This window comes from Peromyscus leucopus, chromosome 12 (assembly GCF_004664715.2).
Source record: "Peromyscus leucopus breed LL Stock chromosome 12, UCI_PerLeu_2.1, whole genome shotgun sequence".
NCBI classification, from domain to species: Eukaryota; Metazoa; Chordata; class Mammalia; order Rodentia; family Cricetidae; genus Peromyscus; species Peromyscus leucopus.
In genome coordinates, this window is record NC_051073.1 from 73,669,695 (window position 1) to 73,694,138 (window position 24,444).

Genomic DNA, 24,444 nt, shown 5'->3' on the forward strand with positions numbered 1-24,444 from the left:
TAACTGTCCATCAGAGATGGGAATCGTGGGACTTACCCAGGAGGGGACAGGGCACTGCTTGTCCAACGCCACAGCTGACACACTTGCCGTTCCTATAGTCCCGATAGGAGTCGCAGGGGTAGGCACTGATGGAACAGTTGTTTTGCAGGGATGCGATGTACAGGAACACAGACATCTGGTGGTCACACTTGAAGTACTTCATGCCTTGATGACAAAGGGACCAAGAGCAGTGGCATGCAGTGGTTACCAGAAGCACATTTTTTATTTTATACGAACACCATCACACTTGACCCCAGCTCCTGAATGCCAGGCACTGCCCAGAAAGCTTCCACTTAGTCCTTACTAGAGCCACGGACAGGGAGCCCCAGTGGCCAGTGGCAAGGTGGAGAGAAAAGCACATTAGGGCTGCTGTGAGGACAAAGGCAAACCTGGGGTGGGAGCAGGAGAGCGGGAGTGGGAGAGGATGCTGAGAGCTGAAGGACGCATGATGCTCTTCCAGAGGACCCCAGTTCAGTATTGTCACCCATGCTGGCAGCTCACAACTGCCTGTAACTCCAGCTCCAGGGCATCCAATGCCCTCTTCTGGCTTCACAGGCAATCATGCAACACACACACACACACACACACACACACACACACACACACACACACACTTTCAGGTGGGGGGGGAGCACTAGCTGGTACAGTGCTTGCTTAGTATGTACAAGGCTCTAAATCCAATCTCCAGTATCACTAAAAGGGATGGCTATAGAGACAGCTCAACACAAGCACAAAGATGTGAGTTTGGATCCCCTAGCACCCACGTAAAAGCCAAGCACAGCAGCATGGGTCTGTAACCTTAGCACTGGATATGTGGAGACAAATAGCTTCCAGGGGCTTGCTGGCCAGCCAGTCTAGCTTACACGGGGAGCTCCATGTTTAGTGAGAGACTCTGTCTCAAAAAAACAAGACAGAGAGCACCCGAAGAGAACATCCTCTACACATACGTGCATGGGCAAATGTACCCAGTGGCAAATCACCCCCACACGCATGCACATAGACCTACATACCACCATCCAATGTTTGAGCAACAGATTACCCTCATCATATTTATGCTTGATGAAATCTGGCACACATGTGACCACACTCATTCATTAAAAAAAAATGTAAATCAGTTAGTCATTAATTGTTCTATTATTTAGAGGGAGATTGAAATACAACTTGGCCTTAGTTATAAATCCCTTATTATTTGGGAATTTTTTTTAACAGAACAAAATTTGAAATCATGACCATATCCCATCCCAATAATCCTATTCTGTTACCTAACCCCCTCAATACAACTTCTCTGGTTGTTCTGTTGTTTGAGACAGGATCTCAGTGTGTAATCCAAACTAGCCCCAAACTCACAATCCTCCTGCCTCTACCTCCCAAGTGCTGGGATCACAGGGGTGCACTAACACGTCCGGTAAATTTTTGAGCTCCCAAAAAACTGACCATTTACCATTAAATATCAACAGTAGGTCCAACCAAGAACTGCTTGCTGGGTCTGGAGAGGTGGTTCAGTGGTTAAAGGCACATAACTGTTCCTGCTGCTTTTGCGAAGGACCTGAGTTTGGTTCCCGACACCAATGGCAGGTGATTCACAAGTGCCTGTAACTCCAACTCAGGGGGATCTGACTTGCTCCTCTGGCCTCTAAGGGTTACATACACACACACACACACACACACACACACACACACACACACATACACACACACACATACATAAATGCATTTTTTAATCTTTTTTAAAAATTATTTTCTCCCCCTCATTGAATAATTGTGGTTCCTTTGTAAAGGAGGGCTGGGCCTATTTCATCCACTGTTGTGGATCCTGGACACTGCCAGGCACACGTGGGACTGGTAATTAGGACCCAGTGGGTGGTGAGGAAGTACAGCTTCCACAGACTGCTAAGTGCTGGAACTTCTTCCCACTCACAGTTAAATTAGAAGTTGTGTGAGGTGGAGTCGATCGCTGGCCCACACTGATACCTCCAGCAGCTCCAAAGGTCAAGGGCCAAAGAGTAGTCCTTATCAGGGTTGAAGTGTTCATCCATTATCAAAAGTAAGACAGCAGACTAGTCTCTGTGTGGTACGGTGAAGGAAAAGATGGAGAATAAGAAAAACAGACCCCAGCTGGGCAGTGGTGGTACACATCTGTGATAGTAACAGTTGGAAGGTAGAGGCTGGAGGATCAGGAGTTCAAGGTCATCCTCAGATACATAGTGAGGTCAAAGCTAATCTGGGCTACAAGAAATTCTGTCTCAATAAAAGGCGGGGAGGAAAAAATAGACTATTTCAAGGAGAGAAAGAAAGAGTCAGGAACTCAGAAAGAGATGTGGGCAAAAGATGAAGGACTCACTGAAAGGTGTCAAGCTGGCCAAGCAGTGGTGCTGCACGCCTTTCATCCCAGCACTCAGGAGGCAGAGGTGGGCGGGTCTGAGTTCGAGGCCAGCCTGGGCTACAGAGTGAGTTCTAGGACAGTCAGGGCTGTTAAATAGAGAAACCCTGTCTGGAAAAACCAAACAAAGAAGGGTGTCAAGCTGACCGTGGCTCCAACTATGGAGTCTCTGATGGGGGCTGAAGCAGAAGAGCATTAGTTTTCCCACTTTCGGCTCATCATCCCTGGTGATCTATTCGTAGATTGAAGTGTATTTCTGTGTCTTGTGTGGTGTATGCTGTTCCTGTTATAACTGAGTGGTCCTGGGAAGTGGGCCCTCAAGAATAGGCTACTTAATGAGAAAGTCCCCAAATAAACTGGAGAAACATCCAAACAACAGATGTACAAATCACAATACGGAATCACAAGAAACAAGAGAAAAGAGGGGCAACATGGCTCCTCCAAAAGACCGTAACTCTTCAACTACTGGATTCAAAGAAACTGAAATCGGTAAAAATGACAAGTTAAGGAGGTCAGCAACATGGGAAAAGTTAGCACTTCAGAGTCCTGGTCAGGAAGAGGGCAAGCGTGCCAGCTCTCACTGCTCCTGCTCAGCATGGTGAGGACGTCATGGCTACGGCAATAAAAGAGAAAGAAATAAAAGGGACTCAAACACGAAAGGAAGGCATCAAAGCATGTTTATTTGCAGCAAACATGATCCTATACAAAAGCTTAGGCCTTCAAGATTACACCAGAAAAACTGTGAGAGCTGATGTGCATATTCAGCAAAGCGTCAGGATATGAAATCTGCCTACAGAAATCAATTGCCATTCTATACCAATAATGGCCTTGCTGTGAGAGAAATGCCATTCACAACAGCTCCCAGAAAAATAAAATACCTAAGAATAAACAGAATCAAGGATGTGAAAGACCTCTATATTTAAAACAATAAAGAAAGGCGATGTAAAGCCCCTATGCGGATAGGTGAGATGGCTTAGTGGACCATAAGAGTCAGATCTCAACACAATACAGGCAATAGACAATGAGTCTACAGCCAACATCTTGCCAAATTGATAAAAACTCAAAATAGTTCCACAAAACTCAGAGGAGACAAGGAAGGCCACTCTCTCTGTGTGTTCAACACAGCGCTTGAAATCTCAGCTAGAGCAATAAGACATGTGGACGTGATAAGGGGGACACAATCAGAGAGGAAAAAGTCCAAGGTGACCTTTCTGTTGCTGTGATAAAACACCATGGCAAGGCAACTAATAGAAGAAAGGATTTATCTGGGCTGTGGTTCAAGATGGACTCCCGTCACCATCACAGTGGGGGAGTCATGACGGCCAGCGGCGATGGTAGCTGGAGCAGCTGAGAGCTCACATCTTGAACCCTGACCACAAAGCAGGGTGGGTGAGCACTAGGAATGATTTGAAGCTTCCTGGCCCCTGTAAGGTACTTCCTCTAGGAAGGCCACGCCTCCTATACCTAGCACTGACAACGGGGGATTAAGTGTTCATATACATGAGTTAATGGGGTACATTCTCAAACTACCGAAATACCCTTATTATCAAATGGTATTATTCTATATAAAAGACCTTAAAAAACTTGAAAACTCCTACAGTTGATAAATGCGTTCATCAAACCAATGGGTAAAAAATTTTTAAAAATTAGTAGCCTTCCTATATATCAACAACAAAAATTATCAGGAAAGAAATCATGAAAACAATCCCATTCACCATCTCAAAAGTCTGAACCAAGGGCCAAGCTTGAGTTTCCTAGGAAGCCTTAGTTCTCAGCAACACCTTCATCGAGTCACAAGATGGCGTCACCGCACAGTCAGAATAGCCACAGTTAATAAGCAACAATAACAAAATGGTAGAGGTGTGCTGGAAAAGGAATCATCACACACTATTGGTGAGGACAGAAACTGTTGCAGCCACCAGGGAATGCAGCCTGAGGGCTTCTCAAAAGAATGAAAGCCGGGCGATGGTGGCGTACGCCTTTAATTCCAGCACTCGGGAGGCAGAGGCAGGCGGATCTCTGTGAGTTCAAGGCCAGCCTGGTCTCCAAAGCGAGTTCCAGGAAAGGCGCAAAGCTACACAGAGAAACCCTGTCATGAAAAACAAACAAACAAAAAAAGAAAAACAAAAAACATAAAGAATGAAAATGAATGCAGGTGTGGTGGTGCACACCTTTAACCCCAGCACTAGGGAGACATAGTGAGTTCTAGGACAGCCAGAGCTACACAGTGAGACCCTGTCTCAAAAATACCAAAAGGAGAGAGAGAGAGAATTAAAATTAGAACTGCCACTCCTGAGCATATACTCAAAGGACTCAGGTCAAAGGCAACATACCACAGACACCTGCCCAAGTGTTTATTTACTACAGCACTAGTGATTCACAACAGCCAGGACCTAATGCTAGCCTAGATGTCCTTCAGCAGATGAAGACAGTGAGGTGCACATACACAATGGAATTTTACTCCGTGATAAATGCAAATAAAATCAGGACGTTTGCAGGAAATGGATACAACCGAAGACCATTGTGTTAAGCAAAATAAGCCAGATTTAGAAAAACAAATTCCATGTTTTCTCTCACATGTAAACCCTAGTTGTGTGTGTGTGTGTGTGTGTGTGTGTGTGTGTGTGTGTGTGTGTGTAGTAGAAACGGACTGTGAGGAGGAGGAACAGATCGTGTGAGAGAGGGGAAAGAGACACAGAATTAGTATGACATGAAATAAGAAGGGAAACACGGCAGTGAGGAGAGACAAAGGTCGGAGAGAAGGGGGGGTCAGGTGCTTAGGTCATGCTTTGCTCACCTTCACAATCTTGGGAGATAGAAGCCATCAGTCCCATTTTACACACGGGGAAAGTGAGGCACAGAGAACCTGAGGTCCTGTGCACATAGGTGGCAAAGCAGGAATGTCAAACCCAGGTCTCTGTGGATCTGAAGCCCGAGTTTTACTTCTCTATTACAAGGCTTTGCCTGCGGGGAACTTGGGAACTGGTCAGAAACGTAAGTGTAAATTACTGCAATCTGGCTTAAGAAATTTTCTAAACAATCTTGATAAGTGAGGAAGTTTGAGAACCAATGCTTTGCTGCAGATTGTAAGCTGACTGAAGTGTTTATGGGGAGGGGAGGGGCGGGATGGAGGGAAGAGGGTGGGACCGGGGAGGGGCGGAAGCATACCACAGCCTTGAGTCTTAATCATGGGCTAAGGCTGAGGTTTACCGGGAAGCCTTAATTCTTAGTGACACCTGAACTGAGCCACGGGGTGGCATCATGTTTTCTCAGCCCAAGTACTATTGTGCCGTGTGAAAACACTGCGTGGAGCATTTGCAATAGTCAGCACTTCATTGAGGGTTGGCCAAGGAACAGGGATGGGTTGACATAATAGACTAATAGGACTGGAGGATTCTGAGGAAGGATGGGGTACAGTTCAGAGGTGGGGCACTAATGCTGCTCGGGGTGTGTGTGTGTGTGTGTGTGTGTGTGTGTGTGTGTGTGTGTGTGTGTGCGCGCGCGCGCAAATATGCTCTAAAGAGAAGGACAACAGATGCCTAGCTGGGTGGTGCTCACCCGTGATCCCAGCACTGTGGAGGCCGAAAACAGAAGTCACTAGGGGAAAAAACACTGCACCGGTGTTAAATATCTGCTAGGCTGATTGATTAAAACGTCTGTGTAGCTGGGCATAGTGGCGCATGTCTTTAATCTCGCATTCAGGAGGCAGAGCAGGAGGATCTCTGAGTTGGAGACCGACAGAGAGTTCCAGGAGACCCTGTCTCAACAATAATAAGACTTCTGTGATTCTGGAGAGAAGTTGGGAGCCAAGGTAACTTGTGCTTTCCTTAATCTTCTTAATGGTACTAACTGTCCACCTCTCTGGCCTGACATCTTTAATAGTGGGGTAAAATCCTGTTTAGAATGCACAAACAGACCCCTAGGCTCCACCAGCACCACGAATGTCATCAGATAACATCTGAGGCCTCTAACAGAGACAACCCTGTCTTGCTGTAACCTCCCTACCTGCTGTTTCCAACAGTATTTACATTTTTTCCTTTATTTTTCTGTGTCTGGGTGTTTTGCCTGCACGCATGGCCATGAACCACATGTGTGCCTGGTGTCAGTGGTGTTAGAAGGGTATCAGATCCCCTGGACCGTGAGTCACAGCCGGATGTGAGCTACGATACGACGTAGGTGCTGGAGATCACACCTGGGTCCTTCAGAAGAGCAACCGCTGAGCCGGCTCTCCAGCCCCTCCACCAACGGATTTATAATTTTCTTTGTTCAGTCACTGTAAACATTTCATGAGAGGAGGGCTATGAGACTCCATCGTTCCCTAAGGGACTGTGGCAGTTAAGGGTAATTGAGGCAGATGTCATTTTCTTCTGTAATGTCCTTGCTCCAGTAAATAACCTCCCACCCACACTGCAGTCGAGAAACTCCAGTTAACTCAGTGGGCCACACATACAAGGGAGACAGGAAAGCAGGGACTCTTGAGAACAATTCTTGCAGGATTGGGAAGGAGATGAGAAAGGGGAGTCAGGGGTGAAAGTGAAAGTTTTAATTGTATAACTGGATGAAGCTGTCCAACAATTAAAAAAATTAAAAGTAAACTTGATGAAACTATTACTGTGTTGGATTTGAGGTAACCTATAGCTAGGTTTCTAGGCCATGGATGTTGTGTTTGGCTTCAGAATAAACTGTCTCGTACTCTCTTGGAGTGAGAGCTTAGTGACTGTATTGACAAGGAATGCCACGTGTCCGATGCCAGCCTGAGGTATACAGTAAGTGCCAGGGCTACCTGGGCAGCCAGGGCCACAGAGCCAAGTCTCTATCTAAGAAAGAAAGGAGTCGGGGGGGGGGGGAAGGAGGGGAAGAGGCTGGAGAGCTGGCTCAGTGAAAGAAAAAAAGAAATCTCTTGCTCTTCCAGAGGATCCAAGTTCAGTTCCCAGCACCCACATCAGGCTGCTCACAACTGCCTGTAACTCCAGCTCCAGAGGATCCGTCACCTCTGGTCTCCTCCGGCACCTGCTCCTACGTGTGTACACACACACACACACACACACACACACACACACACACACACTTAAGTAACATAATTATTGTGGGTTTTTTTTTTTCCCCTAAGGAAAGGGATGAGCCTGTGCTGTGAATCCTACGAGCATCGTCTCTCTGGAATTGACCTCACGTGGGCACCAACAGGCAGCAGCTGCGTGAATGAAGGCCCTTAGAGAGCATGTGGCCTGGCAGGTGGTGTCCCGGGCAGATGTGCTTAACCAGTTTCCCAGCTACTCTTCTCATTTTCAAAGTGAAATCTGAAGCCAGAAAAGCAGATTAAATATTCAAGAAAGAGAGTGTGAGAAGAAAACTAGTGACCTGTGACTCAGGCTGAGGAGAGTGTCAGAGAACCTCAGGGAGGGGCCCATTGAAAGGTTAGTCTCAGCTGATGTCACGGAGAAGGGAGAATTTTACAGAGGACAGGCTTAGTGGGACCTAGCCTGGGGGGTCGAGAGGAGGGCAGGGGTGGGGGGCAACTTTGGGGAAGACCAAGCTGGGAAAAGTCCATGAACTCGATGTCACCGCCACCAAAATGCTGTGCATAGAAACTGAGAACGTGGGAGTTCGTGTGAAGCATGAAGAGGTGGAAACAGAAAAGAAGCCCCTTTATTCCATGTGTCTGTCAGTGAAAGGGTGTGTGCTAATTCATGGGTCATCAGAGTCCCTACAGGTTATTGCTAGAAAACAAATTAAGTTGAAATCCCTGAAGAAGGACAAAAGGGGCCCAGGGAGACAACCCAGATGGTAAATGCTTGCATGGGAGCCTGAGGACCCGAGACCCATAACCCACATTTTAAAAAGAGCCAGGCTTCTTGATAGCATGCACTTATAATTCCAGCACTTGGAGCCAGAGACAGGCAGATTTCCAGGCTTCACTGGCCAGCCAGGCTAGCCCAATCAGAGAACCCCAGATTATCTAAAAAAAACGAGGGGTGGACCTGGTGAGGTGGCTTGGTGGCAACAGTGCTTGCTGCACAAGCCTGATAGCCTGGGTTTGATCTCCAACACTGCAAGATGAAGTCGGAGACAGGAGGATTACCTAGGAACTCACAGGCCCGCTAGCCCAGAATACACACGTGCAGCAGAAACGAGAGAGGAAGGAGGAGAGCCGACTCTGCAAAGTTGTCCTCTGACTTCCACGTGCACACCAAATGCACGCACACACACCACCACCACCACCACCACCACCACCACCACCACCACCATCACCACCACCACCACCACCAGAGGGAAAGAGAGAGAGAGAGCAATGACGATAAATAATTAGAAAGCAAGGCAAACAGACCCAGGGAGGCTAGGTGACAAGGAGGGCCCAAGGGGAGACACATGGATCTCCCTAAGAAAGGAAAATAGAAGAGATCTTGTGGGTGGTCTAGGGGCTGGTGGGTGGGGATGGGAACATGAGGGATTAGGTTGGGAGGGGTTGATGGAGGAGGAAAATACTGAGAGATTACTGAAAAGGGGGAGCATTTCAAGGTCAGGTAGAAACCTGGTACAAGGGAAACTCCCAGGAATCTACAAGGATGACCCCAGTTAAGACTCCTAGCAATAGAGGCTATAGAGCCTGAACTGGCCATCTTCTGAGACCAGGCAAGATTTCTAGTGGAGGGACTGGGACACCAACCCAGCCACATAACTTTTGACCCATAGTCTGTCCTATCTATGGGATGTGCTGGGGTAAAGGTGGTGCAGAGATTGTGGGAGTTGCCAACCAATGACTGGTCCAACCTGAGACTCATGCCATGAGGGTCAGCCCACCCCTGACACTTCCTGGAACTCCAGGACCCAGAGGCTGGATAGAACCAAACACAACTGGAGTGGGGGAAATGTCAATGTAATGATGCCTAATAATATTCTGTTATACTCATAGACTGATGACTCTCCAATTGTCATCAGAGACCTTTCATCCAGTAACTGATAGAAACCTACAGCCAAACATTAGGCCTAGCTCAGGGAATCCGGATGAAGGATTGTAGGAGCCGGAGAGGTCAAGGACATCACAAGAGAACCCACAGAAACAACTAACCTGGGCTCATAAAAGGTCACAGAGTCTGAACCAACAACCAAGGAACCTGCATGGGACTGACCTAGGCCCTCTACATATATGTGACAGTTGTGTAGCTTGGTCTATTTGTGGGACTCTTAATAGTGGGAGTAGGGCCTGTCCCTAATGCTTTGGCTCTTGAAAACCTATTCTTCATACTGGATTGCCTTGCTCAGCCTAAATACAAGGAGAGGGGCTTAGTCTTACTGCAACTTGATATGCCATGCTTTGTTGATACCCATAGGAGGCCTGCCCCTTTCTGAACAGAAACAGAGGAGGGAGGGAAATCTGCAGTTGGGATATAAAATAAATAAATAAATTTAATTAAAACAAAAACAAAACAAGGTAATCAACTCCTAGACCCTGTCTTAAAAAAAAACAACATGGATGGCTCCTGAGAATGACATCTGATGAGGATCTCTGGCCTGCAAATCCACACACCCAAAAAGTAAAACAGGAAGAAGGAAAGCCATCAGGAAAATACGGCACTGAGGAATGACTCCAAGGAGGGCAGCAGAGGGGCAGCTTTGAAAGAGAGAGCTGGCAAGGCCAGCAGAGAAGGTGAAAGGAAATATTGATTCTGTGGGCAAGATGGGGACAAACAAAATGTCTCTCTAATGGTGTGGTGGTTTGAAGAAGAATGCCCCCGTGAGCTCGTATAGTCGGATGCTTAGTCACCAGGGAGTGGCACTATTCGAAAGCATTTGAAGGATTAAGAGGTGTGGCCATCATGAACCCTAGAAGGAAACTCATATCTAAGCATTAATCTCCCACTAGCAAAACTGTTCTCAAGTTTCATGCTCACTCTAAAAGTGAGTGAGCTGTTGGCCAACACAACCCAGGGCCACAGACATTTTTGAGAATTCAGGGGGATAGATCAATAGGACCTGCAGACTAAGCTGGCATCTAATGCTGGTATGAGTTTGGCTGCAGTCTTATTCATTGGCCAGTATGGTAGGGCCTGAGGATATGGCAGAGATCAGAATGGTGCAGCTTAGAAAAAGAAAAGAAAGAGGTGTGACCTTGTTGGGAGGAAGTACATCTCTGCGGGTGGACTTTGAGGTTTCAAAAGCCCAGAGTCAGTGTATCTCTCTCTCTCTCTCTCTCTCTCTCTCTCTCTCTCTCTCTCTCTCTCTCTTTCTCTCTCTCTCTGACTATGGGTCAGGATATAGCTCTCAGCTACTTCTCCAGCACCACGCCTAGCTGCTGTTATGCTCCCTGCCATGAAGATAATGGACTATGCCTCTGAAACTGTAGGTAAGCCCCCAGTGAAATGTGCCAGTGGTTGTGGCCCTGTCAGAGCAACCGCAGGTGACAATTGAGGTTCAGGTGTCATCCCACCAGAAGAAACACTCTGACGGGTATGTCTCGCTTAAGCAAGGCTTATGAGAATACAGACTCCAGAATGTCTTTTGCTTCTACTGTACCTTTGGTATCTGATATAATGTATATGTATATAGGGAGTCCCCCACTACCTGCATTGTAGTATGTTTATCTCATGAAAACATCCCAATCTTCTGGGCATCTATTTCTGTGTATTGCCAAGAAGATGATTCCTCCTTAAGCTGTATTGTCTATTGACACAGAGTTTTGATGAATAAAAACAATTCTAGGATATGTTTCATAACTAAGGCCTATTGTTCCACGAGGTCTGTGAGACATTTAGGACCTGCTTTAGCTTACAGCTCAGATTTATGATTTAGGAAAACATTTGAGTTCAGGAGCCAGGCTACTGTGGGATGTTCTGTATGTCAAATTGCTCTGATTGCTCAATAAATAAAATACTGATTGGCCAGTGGCTAGGCAGGAAGTATAGGCGGGACTAACAGAGAGGAGAAATGAAAGAACAGGAAGGCAGAAAGAGTCACTGCCAGTCGCCGCCAGGACAAGCAGCATGTGAAGATGCCGGTAAGCCACGAACCACGTGGCAAGGTATAGATTTATGGAAATTGATTAATTTAAGCTATAAGAACAGTTAGCAAGAAGCCTGCCATGGCCATACAGTTTGTAAACAACATAAGTCTCTGTGTTTACTTGGTTGGGTCTGAGTGGCTGTGGGACTGGCGGGTGACAAAGATTTGTCCTGACTGTGGGCAAGGCAGGAAAACTCTAGCTACACCAGGCTGGCTCAAATTCCTTTAATCTTTATGCTGAGTTATGAAGTCACAGGCTTTTGTACATCATTAGGTGAAACAAACCTTCAAAAGAGCTCTATATTAGACCAGATGCCTTGCTAATGGGTTTTTAGGTAAACGTTTCCAATTTTTAATTCACAAGGACACACAGTTCCACTATCTGGCTAGGTTATAAATACAAAAACAGCCCAATTGTTGCTAGGTGGCAAATGATTAAGTCCTTGCACCCATTCCTGACCTCAATTTGAAAAAATAAATTCTGACTAGTCAAGGCTGTAGAAAATAATCTGACTCTGTAACCCCTGTGAAGGCTGCAGTTATTCTTGGATAATTAGAAGTTATACACAGGACAGAGAATACACTCTTAAGTTTTAAGCATTTTGGTCATTAATTTCATGGAAAGTGCCTGGCTGAGTGGATATTACAAGATATACAGTACCTAGCTGTCTTAGAGATTCTGTTAAGAGTTTTTAAGCAGTGGAGAGAACAGGAACAATGGATCAATGAGACAGAACAACATGATGAGACATGAGACATGAACAAGATCAGAGAATAAAGAAATGAAACCATCGAGAGAGAGTGCATGAGATTATTTCTCTCTAACCCCCTCAGATGAAAAAGTCTCAGTTTGTCCTACACTGTGGACTTTCCTTCTGCACCCTGGAAGCTGGTTCTTTGTGGGCTGTGATAGAAATGCTTTCTTTTATAAGACTTGCCTTGGTCATGGTGTCTCTTCCCAGCAACAGAACAGTGACTGACACAGGAGCGTGTGGAAGTTAAGTCTAGCGCATCTGCAACCTGAGTAGGGAGATGTTGTGTGGATCTAGAGGAGTGACCCTAGAGGAGTTTCCGGCAGCGAGGGCCAGCGAGAAGCTACCAAGCTTTCCTGGACTCAGTTCAGTAGGTCTTGGGACATCTCCAACAATGCCTCCAGATAGCCGTGGGACCACCACGGCAGGAATCTAAGGTTCGATGGATCCCAGGGGCATTTGTGCTAGCCTCCTGGTGCCTGGGTTCTGTTCCTGCCACCAGAGTGAATTGAGAAGGACCGAATGGCAGGTGATGGCAGGGAGAGACTAAGCAAGAGTGATCAGAGGCAGGACTCTTTCTCAGTAGATGTCACACATGAGGTGTTACGGTGCAGCTGGAGGCTGATGATGCACAGAGATAGATGGATATCAAAAGACCTGGAGCTGCTGGTGTGATTCCAAAAAGAACTGAGCCCCAACCAGGTGGTGGTGGTGCATGCCTTTAATCCCAGCACTCAGGGTGCAAAAGCAGGCAGATCTCTGTGAGTTCAAGGCCAGCCTGGTCTACAGAGTGAGTTCCAGGACAGCCAAGGATATATAGAGAAACCTGTCTAGGAAAACAAAACAGGAAACAGGCCCCATGGTTGTGATGGCTTGTGGGGTGGGGCATAGAGTGCTGCTACTACATCCGTGTTCCTGTTTCCGGCGCTCGGTTCAGCCCACACAGGAGACAGTGAAGGGCAAACTGGGACCAAGAGGGCATGAGGCATCTGGGCCAAACCGGACTGAGGTAAAACCTGACAGGCCAACACGCCTTCCTGCTCCTCAGGACTTCCTCTAGCAGATACCATGGTGTCAGTAACAATGCAGGGGATACGTGTGGTCACTCTGTCGCACAGACAGAATTTGGATGCTCAGTCATATGGTTAAGCCCACTTACATCATGTCAGCTGGATCATTTTCAGACACTTTGCTATTCCAATGTGGCCCTATATGGACATCATTTTGTACAAACCATCGTTAGCTTTTTTCAAATGTGTGAATGTGGTATGTTAGTGTATACCATATTCCAATGCGTGCAGGCTCCTGGAGGTCAGAGGTGGACAGCGGGGGTCCTGCTCTGTCATCTTCACCTATTCCTTTGAGGAGACAGGGTCTCTTGCTGAATGTGGCCCTAGGCAGGCATCCGGAAAACCTCAGTGGTCCTCCTGCCTCTGCCTCCCACAGCCTTTTGTGTGGGTGTTGGCATCTGAGCTCGGGCCATTGTGCTTGGGCAGTGAGCATGCTTAACCCCTGGGGCAGCTCCCAAACCTCCAGAGCATCCTTGTTCTAGAAGCTTTTCAAGACGATTTTCCTTTCTCTAGCAGCGGTGAGGAATAAGTCAGAGCACTTAGGGAGGACCAGATCCTGACTCTGCCCCTCATCTCACCTTTAGGCTGCCCTCCAACTTCCTATTTGTGTTTTGTGAGATATAGTTCTGCCACCTCTGTTTTTTTTTTTTTTTTTTTTCTTTTTTTTTTCCAAGCTGTCTGTTTTCACAATGCCCATTGATAGCAGGTAATTTATGGATTTTGTTTTTGTTTTTGTTTGTGTGTTTGTGAGGCAAGACCTCATTGGCTGTGCTTGAACTCGGGTCCTCCTGCCTCCACCTCTCCACTGCTGGTGTTACAGGTATGTATCATCACACCTGCTAGTATCAGATATTATTTTGGTTTTTCGAGACAGGGCTTCCCTGTCTAGCTTTGTGCCTTTTCCTGGAATTAACTCGGTAACCCAGGCTGGCCTCAAACTCACAGAGATCTGACTGGCTCTGCCTCCCAAGTGCTGGGATTACAGGCATGCGCCACTACCGCCCGGCTTGTATCAGATATTTTAATTTGCATTTCCACGTATGACACTTACCTCCAAATATTGTCTTTGGGCAGCCCGGTTGATCCAGTCCTCCATTCGGGTAGAAGTCTATGTGTCCTAGCGGTTCCTTGTAGCCCAGTGCTAAAAGAGAACACACAAGGCTTACACGGGGACCGTGCACGTCCTGACGTTCACCTGCCTGCAGGGTTAGGCAGGGACGGTGGTGTTGTGGTTGCTATCACGGCCCTGATACCGTGATAAAAAGTCTTGCCCAAAGCTGTGAGCTAGTGCGTGAGAAAGCAGCAAGCAGATTGCATCAGCTGAGCACACAAAGGGTGATGGAATGGAATCCCATCTGGACTCTGGGCACTTGGCCCTGCAGGGCTGACAGGATGACCTGTTTCTTCTCTACTTTTAGTCAGAGCCCTCTAATTGTCATGAGATTCCTAAACTTCTATTTGTATTATATAAATCTTCACAAAATGAAATAGGAAACAATTTTTACTTAGTAGATAAAAATCTTAAAATTTTTGGACCTGATCTAGAGATGGCTCAGTGGTTAAGAGCACTGGCTGCTCTTACAGAGGAGATGGGCTAGGTTCCCAGCACCTGCATTGTGGCTCCCAACTTCCTCCAGTGGTTGTAACTGTTAACTCCAGTCTCAGGGGATCCAATACCTTCTTCTGGCCTCTTTGGGCACTAGACACACATGTGGTACACAGACACACATTCAGTCAAAACACCAATACAAATAAAAAAAAATAAAAATGAAAATGTTGGACCTAAGCCAGGTGTGGTGGCTCACACTTGTAATTCTGCACTTAGGAGGCTTAGGCAGGGGGATTGCTATGAGCTTGAAGCCAGCTTGGGCTAAAGACTGAGACTCTGCTTCAAACAAACAAACAAACAAACAAACAAACAAACAAACACACTGGGATCTAAGACAATAAAAAAGAAACGCTTTTTAAAATGGGTACCTAGAAATGTAACAACTTAATTTTCTCTAGCCATACAAACCCTAAAATAATTAGAAAATGGTTGTTATGTAGAACTGAATGGTATTGTAAAATAAAATAAAATAAAAAAAGAAAATGTTTTATTAAAAGGTTAACATAGGAGCCGGGTGGTGGCGGCGGCGCACACCTTTAATCCCAGCCTTCGGAAGGCAGAGGCAAGCAGATCTCTGTGAGTTCAAGGCAAGTTTGGCCTACAAAGCAAGTTTCAGGACAGCCAGGGCTGTTACACAGAGAAACTTTGTCTCGAAAAACCAACAAAACCAAAAAGGGTTAACATGGAACCAGGTGCGGTGGTCCACGCTTATACTCCAGCAACCAGGAGGTTGAGACAAAAAGGTTGACGGTTTATAACCAGCCTCGGCTGCACAGTGGCAGCTAACTTGGGATACACAGCCAGTCTCAGAAAAAAATAAATGTTTACATATACATATGTACATGTGTGTGTTATGTGCAGAATATTGCAGTAATTGTGATAGTAGTTTTCATATTTTGAGAGTCCAGGTGTAAGCTGGGCATCTCACACACCCTTCCCATTTTCTTAACATCTGTAACACAGCTGTGGAGAAATCAAGAGGAAGGAAGGGCAGAGGCTGGTAGGCTTCAGGGTTGGCTCAGCATCACCAGAAAAAGCAAAAATCAGGGTCTGCCTCACTGTAAAACAAAATTCACTTCTCAAGAATAAAAAGCTGGGCGATGGTGGTGCACATCTTTAATCCCAGTACTCAGGAGGCAAAGGCAGGCTGATTTCTGTGAGTTCAAGGCCAGCCTGGTCTAAAACAGCCAGAGCTACACAGAGAAACTCTGCCTCAAAAACAACAACAACAAAGAATAAAAAGCAAATTGTTTTCTTCTGTCCATCTTAAAATGACGCTGATGGGTTCCACCTGAGCAAGGAACAGCTTTGCAAATGCCAGGATGATAATGCAGCTGTCCACAAAAAGACATTTTCCCCAAGATAAAGTCACTGATTGTCACACAGGAGTGCCCACGATACAGGGTCAGGGGTCGTTTTAAAAAACAAAGACTTTGTTTTGTAGTGTCTGTGTGTGTTTGGTGCACATGTGCCAGCATGAATGTGCAGGTCGGAGGACAGGCTTTGGGAGTCAGGTCTCTCCCTTGCATCAGGTGCGTTCCAGGGATCAGACTCGGTGGGCAGGCTCAGTGGCAGCATGCACCCTTACGGACTAAGCCATCTCTCAGGCCCCATGCTGGTCTGTTGCTCTTTGTTTCCTGGTGCTGGGGCATGCTACACTAACACTACCATTGAGCTACATCCTGGGCCCGTGGTTTGTCAGCCAGTTGTATCATAAAGAAGTTCAACTGAATGAGTGCTCTGCTTTGTTCCAGCCCTCCTCCCCAAGTACCCAGTTGGCTCCTCCCAGAGACATTTGGATACAGCGGATATCTACCCTTTTTATTTTATTTTTTTTCAACCACAGTCTTGCTATGTAGCCTCGGCACCCAACCATGAACATCATCCCAAGCCACACCAACATGTACCAAATAGCAGATAAGAAACCGGCATGTTGAGAGGCAGAAATGATCTGGAAGATCTACGAAGAGCCAGAAGTAGGGCAGAGGTGCTCTGGGTGGGGAAACACAGCACTCTCAGCACAGGAGAATAAGAGAAAAGTCAGGCCACCCTGGAAACTGTTCATCTGAAGCCAACTGTCTATGTATAGAAAACCAGCCTGGTTTTAACTGGGCTTGATCGCTTTGGAAAACCGGGTGAGAGAAAGGGAAATCATGTCTGCTTCATGGTCAGGTCCTGGGCCTACATCCCCCCGTCAGTGGTGCTGGACCCCACCCACCCACCCACATGGAGGAAAAGATCGCATCAGGGAGTGGGAGGAGGAGACTGAACGTCTTGGGGTCAGGAATCCACAAAGGAGTGTTACCGTCAGTGTCAGAATGGATGACGTCCACGAACTGTGCATCGCTGGGATCTAATCTGTCCTCGGCAGGTCTCCCATTGAACAAAGGGCCCGCAGGGTCAAGACCTAAAAGACAAGGCAGAACAGCTTGGCAGCCCCACTCCGTGAATCACTGAAGCTGTCTTTGATCCCTCCTGGAGAGGATGGCTCACAGGCTGGCTGCAGGGCGTGCTTGGGTGAGCAACTGCTAGCATCCCGTCCTGCAGCCAGGACAACCGTCAACCCACAGTGTGGACGGTTACCCTGGCAATGGCCCTGAGAACAGCAGGCAGGCTGCATGAGGAGCCCCAGCTGGGAAAGAGCCCCACAGGTGAGGTCATGGAGGGTAGAAAGGCTCCTCTGGGAATTAAACCCTCTCTGGCTCGTCAGAGAGCATAAAAGAGGAAAAGGTAGCTCTGGGAATTAAACCCTTATGCATGAAGCTACACCCATCTACATCCCCAGCCCTTGATTTTTAAGACAAAGTCCCATCATATAGCCCAGACTGTCTTGAATTAGCTATGTAGCCCAGGCTGGCCTCTAATTGGATATCCATCTGCCCCAGTTTCATGTGTGCTACGAAATTAAAGGCATTAATTAAATTAATGACCTCTCTGGTCCTCCCCATTTTAGGGATTTCAGAAACCCTGCTCAGGTCCACTTTCATTCATTTACTCACTCATTTGAAAGACATCACAAAACCAGGAGGCAGCAGGCGGCCGGCATGATTCTGTTCTACAGGTAACGGCTCCTGAGACCCAGAGAACTCAAGCATCGTGGCCAGAGACTGGCTCCAAAGTACAGCCCCCTCCATCTGCCTTGCCCATGGTCTCTCAGCACCTAGCTGGGCCAACTCAGCAGGAAGCCATGAAACTCCCTAGAGAGCTAGGTTTGGAAGAGCATGCCACACTACAGGTGAGGCAGATCATATGCACCCCGTAATGCCTGAACTGATGTCTTGGTCTTGGTTAGTGTTGACTGGGTTTCATTACCACAGCAGTGAAACACCTGGAGAATCTGGGGAGCCACCCTTGGGGTTCTGGAACCACAAAATGAGAACTTCTACAAAGCGGAGTGTGGGAAAAGCCCCAGTGACTAGAACCCTGTGCAAAGAGGGTTTCCAGGGCGTCTTCCTTGGAGGTTTAACCTCTTAATATCATTTTATGTTTAGGTTCACTTCACTCTTCTTTTAGGTGCTGGAGAATGAAGCCAGGACCTCACGCATGCTAAGCATGGAGGAATCTCCTCTTCCCGTGTTCCACACACAGTCTAAGAGACAGACAGCATCTTTGCTTCAGTTTCCTCTTTTCTTCCCTCCCAATGTCCTTGTGGTCCCTTGAAACATTTCTTCTCTCCCTCCCTCCTTCCCTTACTCCTCCACCCCCAGTCTTCTTCTGTCCTCTCCAACTGAAACTGGTGTGGGAGGGCATGAGGAAACACCCAGTCACTCAAGGACGACAGGTGCTCTAAAAACAACAGCTCTTAACACAGTAGGAAAAGACTCCACAGCCTTGGAAAGAATTTACCCAGAATCCTCCCCCCCCCACCCCCATCAGTCAATACCAACCACTTCCTTCGAAAAAAATAGAGTGAGTACCTTGGCTTGCAGCCTTCCATAGATCTAGATAAAAACTTTTAGCTCGGGGTATTGAGAGGGCTGGGGGTGCTAGGCACACACCAGGACTTATAAAATGAAGGTAAAATTATGGTCCAGAACGTGAACCCATGTTTGTAATTGAAAGTTTCCAGCAGTTACCTAAAATGTGTGTGTTGCATGCATGTGTATATGTATATTAGTGTGTGTGTCTGTCTGTGTCTGTGTGCACATGGAGTCCAGAGGCTGACATTGCTTGTCTTCCTTTATCCCCCTCTACTTTATATATTAATGTAAGGCTTCTCACTTGAATCCAGTCTAGTCCAGCTTGCCAGCTTGCTCCAAGGATCCTTTCTCTGCCATCCCAATGCTGGGATTATAGACAAGCCACACATACACACACATACACACACATACACACACACACACACACACACACACACACACACACACACACACACACACCTGGCATTTATGTTGGTGCTGAGGATCTAAACTCTGGCCCACATACTTGCTCGGCAAGTGCTTTTATCTGCTGAGCCATCTCCCAGCCTAAAATGCTTTTAAAACAAACGAGGACTTGATTTTAAGACTATGAAGGGAACCAGAGAGAAGGCTCAGCAGTTAAGAGTACTGGCTGCTCTTCCAGAGGTCTCGAGTTCAATTCTCAGCAACCACATGGTGGCCCACAACCATCTATGATAGGATCTGATGTCTTCTTCTGGCCTGTAGGTATACATGCAGCACACTCACACATAAAAATAAAAAATAAAAAAAAGAGTATGAGGACTATAAAGAGCTCAGCAGAATGCTGCTCTTCTAAACCTGGCCCAGGTTCAGTTCACAACCAGGGGATCTGATGCTCTCTTCTGGTACCTGCACATACATGGCACTGGCATACACACACACACACACACACAATTTAAAACAAAAGAACACAAGGCTGGGGACATAGCTCAGATCATAGAGTGCTTACTTTACATGCAGTGATGCCCTGGGTTCAATTCCCAACACACAAAATATTAAATTAAAAAATTTAAATTTTAGTTGGGTGTGATGGTGCACACCTTTAGATCCCAAACTTGTGAGGCAGAGGCAAGTGGATCTTTGTGAGTTTGCTACCAGCCTGGCCTACAAAGCGAATTCCAGGACAGCCAGGGCTACACAGAGAAACACTTGAAAAATACTTGAAAAGCAAAACAAACAAAACAAAACAAAAAAACAAAATTAAATTTTAAACCAGACATGGGAGAACTTAAGAGGCTAAGACAGGAATATCTCAGATTCAAGGCTAGCTTGGGGGTACACGTGAGTACAAAACAAGCCTGGGCTACAGAGGCACATCCTCTCTCAAGAAGACAAAAAAGTGTGTTCTGGATGGTTCAGTGGGTAAAGGCACATGCCAGCCTACCAGCCTGAGTTCAAGCCCAGGACTTATGCAATGTAGATCTGACTCTGTAAACTGTCCTCTGACTTTTACATACATGCTCTGCCCACCCACACACACTCACACACACATATACACAAACATAATATATAGAAAATAAAAAACAAAAATAGTCTATGTGTTTACAATTAAAACCAGTTAATATTTTAGTTAAATATTAAATATAATAATAAATTAAATATTTGATTATTTTAGCTATAAGATAGAAATTATTATTTAAAAATTAAAAATAATAGACAAAACAAAGACCAGCCAGGTTTAGTAGATCATACTCCAGCACTTAGGAGACTGAGGCAGGAGGATTGCCATGAACTTAAGGCTAGCCTGAGCAGAGTCAGTTTCTAGGCCAGCCTAGGCTGCAGAGAGAAATCCTGTCTCAACTGAACAAAATAAAATGAAAATAACGCATCTTGCTTAACCCAGTATGTCTAAAAATTGTCATGTCAATGTAAACAATATTAAGAATGAAATTTTTTCCTGCTAAATCTTAGTCTTCAAAAATCAGTGAATATTCTGCACCGACAGCCCATCTCAGTTTGCACTGGCTGCATTTCAAGTGTCCAGTGGCTACACATAGCTAATGCCTACTATATTGTTTCTAGAAGGGTGCTGGCCAGACCACCTGTATCTGCTGGTTGAAAGTACAGACTCCTGATCTTGGGAAGCAACTCATAGCAGAGCTTGGGCCTGGCATACATAAGACTCAGGATTCATCCCAGTACCAAATGTATGAATGAATGTACACGTACGAATGAGTGAATGAATGAATGAATGAATGAATGAATGAGAAGTCAAACCAAAAATATGCCTCGAGAATGGACCACAAGGGAGGAAAATGGCAAAGGGAACAGGGTGAAGGGCCAGGCAGGGTCAGGCCTGACCTAGCCTTATCTCAAGAAATAATAGTGACTTGCGTCCTTGGGTGACAGATCACATTCCCACCCCGTGATCCAGTGAGCACACCCAGTCAAGGAAGGATACTGGGACAGAGATTTCCCCTGAGACAGGACGGGTCTACACGTGAGGCTCAGAGGTGAGGAGAACTGGGGACATCATGGAGGTTGCAAATTGACTTGTGGACCAGAAGTTGAGTCCAGGTCACAGGGCAGGTCACATGGGCCCAGAGAAGCAGAAAGCCTGGCATGGGGAATTTCCATAATTGGAGGCTAGGTCCCCTGCAGGTCACAGTAGTCGGGAGGACAGAGTGTCAAAAGGCACAGAGAGAACACGGCACGTGGGTAGAAGAGAACTTGGCCGAAGGGTAGACTTGGCCCAGTTCTTCCCAGCTCTGTGGTCAGTGATATCAAGTTGCAGCTTGGGATTAGTCACTACTAAGGAAATCACAGAAACCAGCAATTGCTATAAGTCAACACCCTCCACCCTACCCCACTTCAACCCAGCATTGCAAAGAAACAGTCCCATCTACCCAGAAAAGGGGCCCTAGAGGGCAGCCAGCCCAAGCCAGTTGCCCTTTCAAAGTGTGAGGATTCTCTCTCTCTCTGTCTCTCTTTGTCTCTCTCTCTCTGCCTCTGTGTATGTGTGTCATAGTCTCTGTCTCTCTTTCTCTCTTGTAAAGACACATTGATTTTTAAAAATATAGTGATAATACTTTCTGAACTTGGTTTTTTGAGACAGGGTTTCTCTGTGTAGCTTTGCGCCTTTCCTGGAGCTCACTTGGTAGCCCAGGCTGGCCTCGAACTCACAGAGATCCGCCTGGCTCTGCCTCCCGAGTGCTGGGATTAAAGGCGTGCGCCACCAACGCCCGGCACACTTTCTGAACTTTTAAAACCACTTTGTTTCCCTAGGAAAGTGTAAATTAGATAACTGAGGCAGCCTTGGCCTTTGGGAAAATGAGGGGGAAAAAAAAAAACCATCCAGGACAAACTTTGGGAAGCAAAGCCAGCCAATGGGGTGAGGGAGTGGGTACTGGGGTGGTGAGGTTACTTTAAGAATTCCTAGCTGCTCCCCCAGCTGCATGACCGTGCATGCTCTGCCCAGTAGCCAGGCAAGGTGCTCAGTCAACCTAGGGCCTTATGTCCTATGTGGTCATGTAATCTATACTCATGCGTGGTCATGTAATCTATATTCATGCGTGGTGTAGCTAATAAGCACATATGTGCATGTGCAGGGTTTGGGGGTGGGGTGGGGAACCTATAAAAGCGGGTTCCACTCATTCCTTCCCTCTCTTCCTGCACGGTCATTCCATAGGCCTATGCACACCCCTCTCTATTGCCCTAATAAACTCTTATAGTGGGTTTTGTTGTACCTTGTGGCTTTTCTCACATGGTAAACAGCGCTGCTTAATAAATAACAGTTACTGCCCCCCAAATACATGTTTTGAGTCATTTATATTTCCTCTCCTTCCACAGACTTCTATCCTACAGGTCCCCTACATTTAAAACCCTGGCATGAGGATGATTCCTGGGAAAGGTGAATGCTAAATTCCTGCAAGCTGGGGCAACCCTCGGCCCTGTGAGTAGCTGTGGAAAATTCCTAAGCTCCAGGCAAGAGGTCCAGAAAGGGAGGCTTTTCCAGTAGGGTTTGACTTGCTGCAGTTTGGGGTGTTTTCACTCCGAGTCGCCAGAAAGCTGGTATTTAGACAGTCAGGCCCAGCCGCCAAAATTCCCGACTTCTTTCCCTTCTGTGAGCCTGCAGCTACGCCTGGTGAGTTCTAGTTACGTAGTTCAGGCCACCTGTATTAACCCAAGGAAGAAGGCTCTCTGGGCACAGATCAGATCCCCGTGGGACATTGCTGGGGGTGGGGGTGGAGGGAGTTACCTAAGAGAAATAAAGTCAGCACCAAGCTTTTCTGTGACATACACAATTTGCAAAATGCACTACATATATTTTATTAAGTCATAGGTTGAGGTTAATATTATCTGGCCTTTACTTTCACATGAAAGGACCCATACTCAGAGGTTCACTAACGGGAAGAACTTGTTTCAAACTCAAGTGCCCAGGTGAGACCCTGGTCACCGATAGAAACCTTACCTGTGATTCTCCCCAGCTTCCCAGCGTACATTTCTCCAACAAATCCAGATATGTGTGCTCCTAGACTCACTCCAATCATATAAATGTTGTCCAGAGAAGCTCCTTTGGCCTAGAATTTCATTAGGAAATTGTGTGAGTTCAAGAAATTGCTGACACTTGCAGAGCTTTCCTAGCTGTTCACTTGGGAAAAAATTCTTAAGTACTTTGTATCTGTTGTCTCACTCTGACTCTTTTCGGGTGGGTGGGTATGCATACACATTTATGCACTTACATATGGTCAAAATGTCACATATCAGGCTAGAGAGATGGTTCAGTGGTTAAGAAACATTTGTTGTAGCCGGGCGGTGGTGGCGCACACCTTTAATCCCAGCACTCGGGAGGCAGAGGCAAGTGGATCTTTGTGAGTTCGAGGCCAGCCTGGGCTACCAAGTGAGTTCCAGGAAAGGCACAAAGCTACACAGAGAAACCCTGTCTCGGAAAAAAAAAAAAAAACAAAAGAAACATTTGTTGCTCTTGCAGAGGAGCTGGGTTCAATTCTCAGCACCCAATCAGGAGCTCACAATTGTATTTAACTCAGTTCCAGGGGCTCTGATGCCTCCTTCTGACTTTTGTAGGCACCAGACATACACATGGTATACATATATACATGCAGGCAAAGCACTCGTGTATATATTTTAAAAGAATAAATAAATCTTCCCTCTTAAATTAGATATCTCCTTCAATTGCTCCCCACCTTATTTTTTGAGACCGGATCTCTCACTGAACCTGGAGTTAGCTGACTTGCTTAGACCAGCCAGCAAGCCTGGGGAGTCTTCTCTCTCCCCTTCCCGAGACTGGGATTACAGATATGCACTGCACACTGCTGTGCCCAGATTTTTCATGTAGGTTCTGGGGGTTGACCTCAGGCCTTCATATTTGCACGTCAAGTATTTATCAACTGTGCCAACTCCTTAGCCCCTATTGTCTCATTTAAATGCCACAAGAGGGCTGGAGAAGTAGCTCAGTGGTGGAGAGCTTGCCTCATAGGTTATAAGCGTTCAGTCCCCAGCCTGGCAGAAAAAGAGGGACCTTTACGGCGTCCTGAAATGCTGATTCTACTACTTTAATATACAGAGGAGGAAACTGAAGCCCAGAGTTGAAGTCATCTGGCCCAAGTAAAGCAGTTGGGTAGCGTGCAGAGCAGGATTTAAACCAACCTAACTCCAAACTTGTGTCTCTTGGTGGGTGTCTCCATTCCTGACTCTG

At 46.5% G+C, this 24,444-nt stretch overlaps 1 protein-coding gene across 1 annotated transcript in view; it reads right to left on the minus strand.

The window, feature by feature from the left end:
• Liph (lipase H) overlaps nt 1-24,444 on the minus strand; it is a 50,204-nt gene that overhangs the window by 12,155 nt on the left and 13,605 nt on the right. Inside the window, exons 3-6 of the mRNA XM_037209837.1 lie at nt 23,200-23,308; nt 17,153-17,254; nt 14,290-14,379; nt 37-204 (exon numbers count right to left, since the gene is read on the minus strand). Of these exons, the coding sequence (XP_037065732.1) occupies nt 37-204; nt 14,290-14,379; nt 17,153-17,254; nt 23,200-23,308 (469 nt within the window). The remainder of the gene's footprint in view (nt 1-36; nt 205-14,289; nt 14,380-17,152; nt 17,255-23,199; nt 23,309-24,444) is intronic.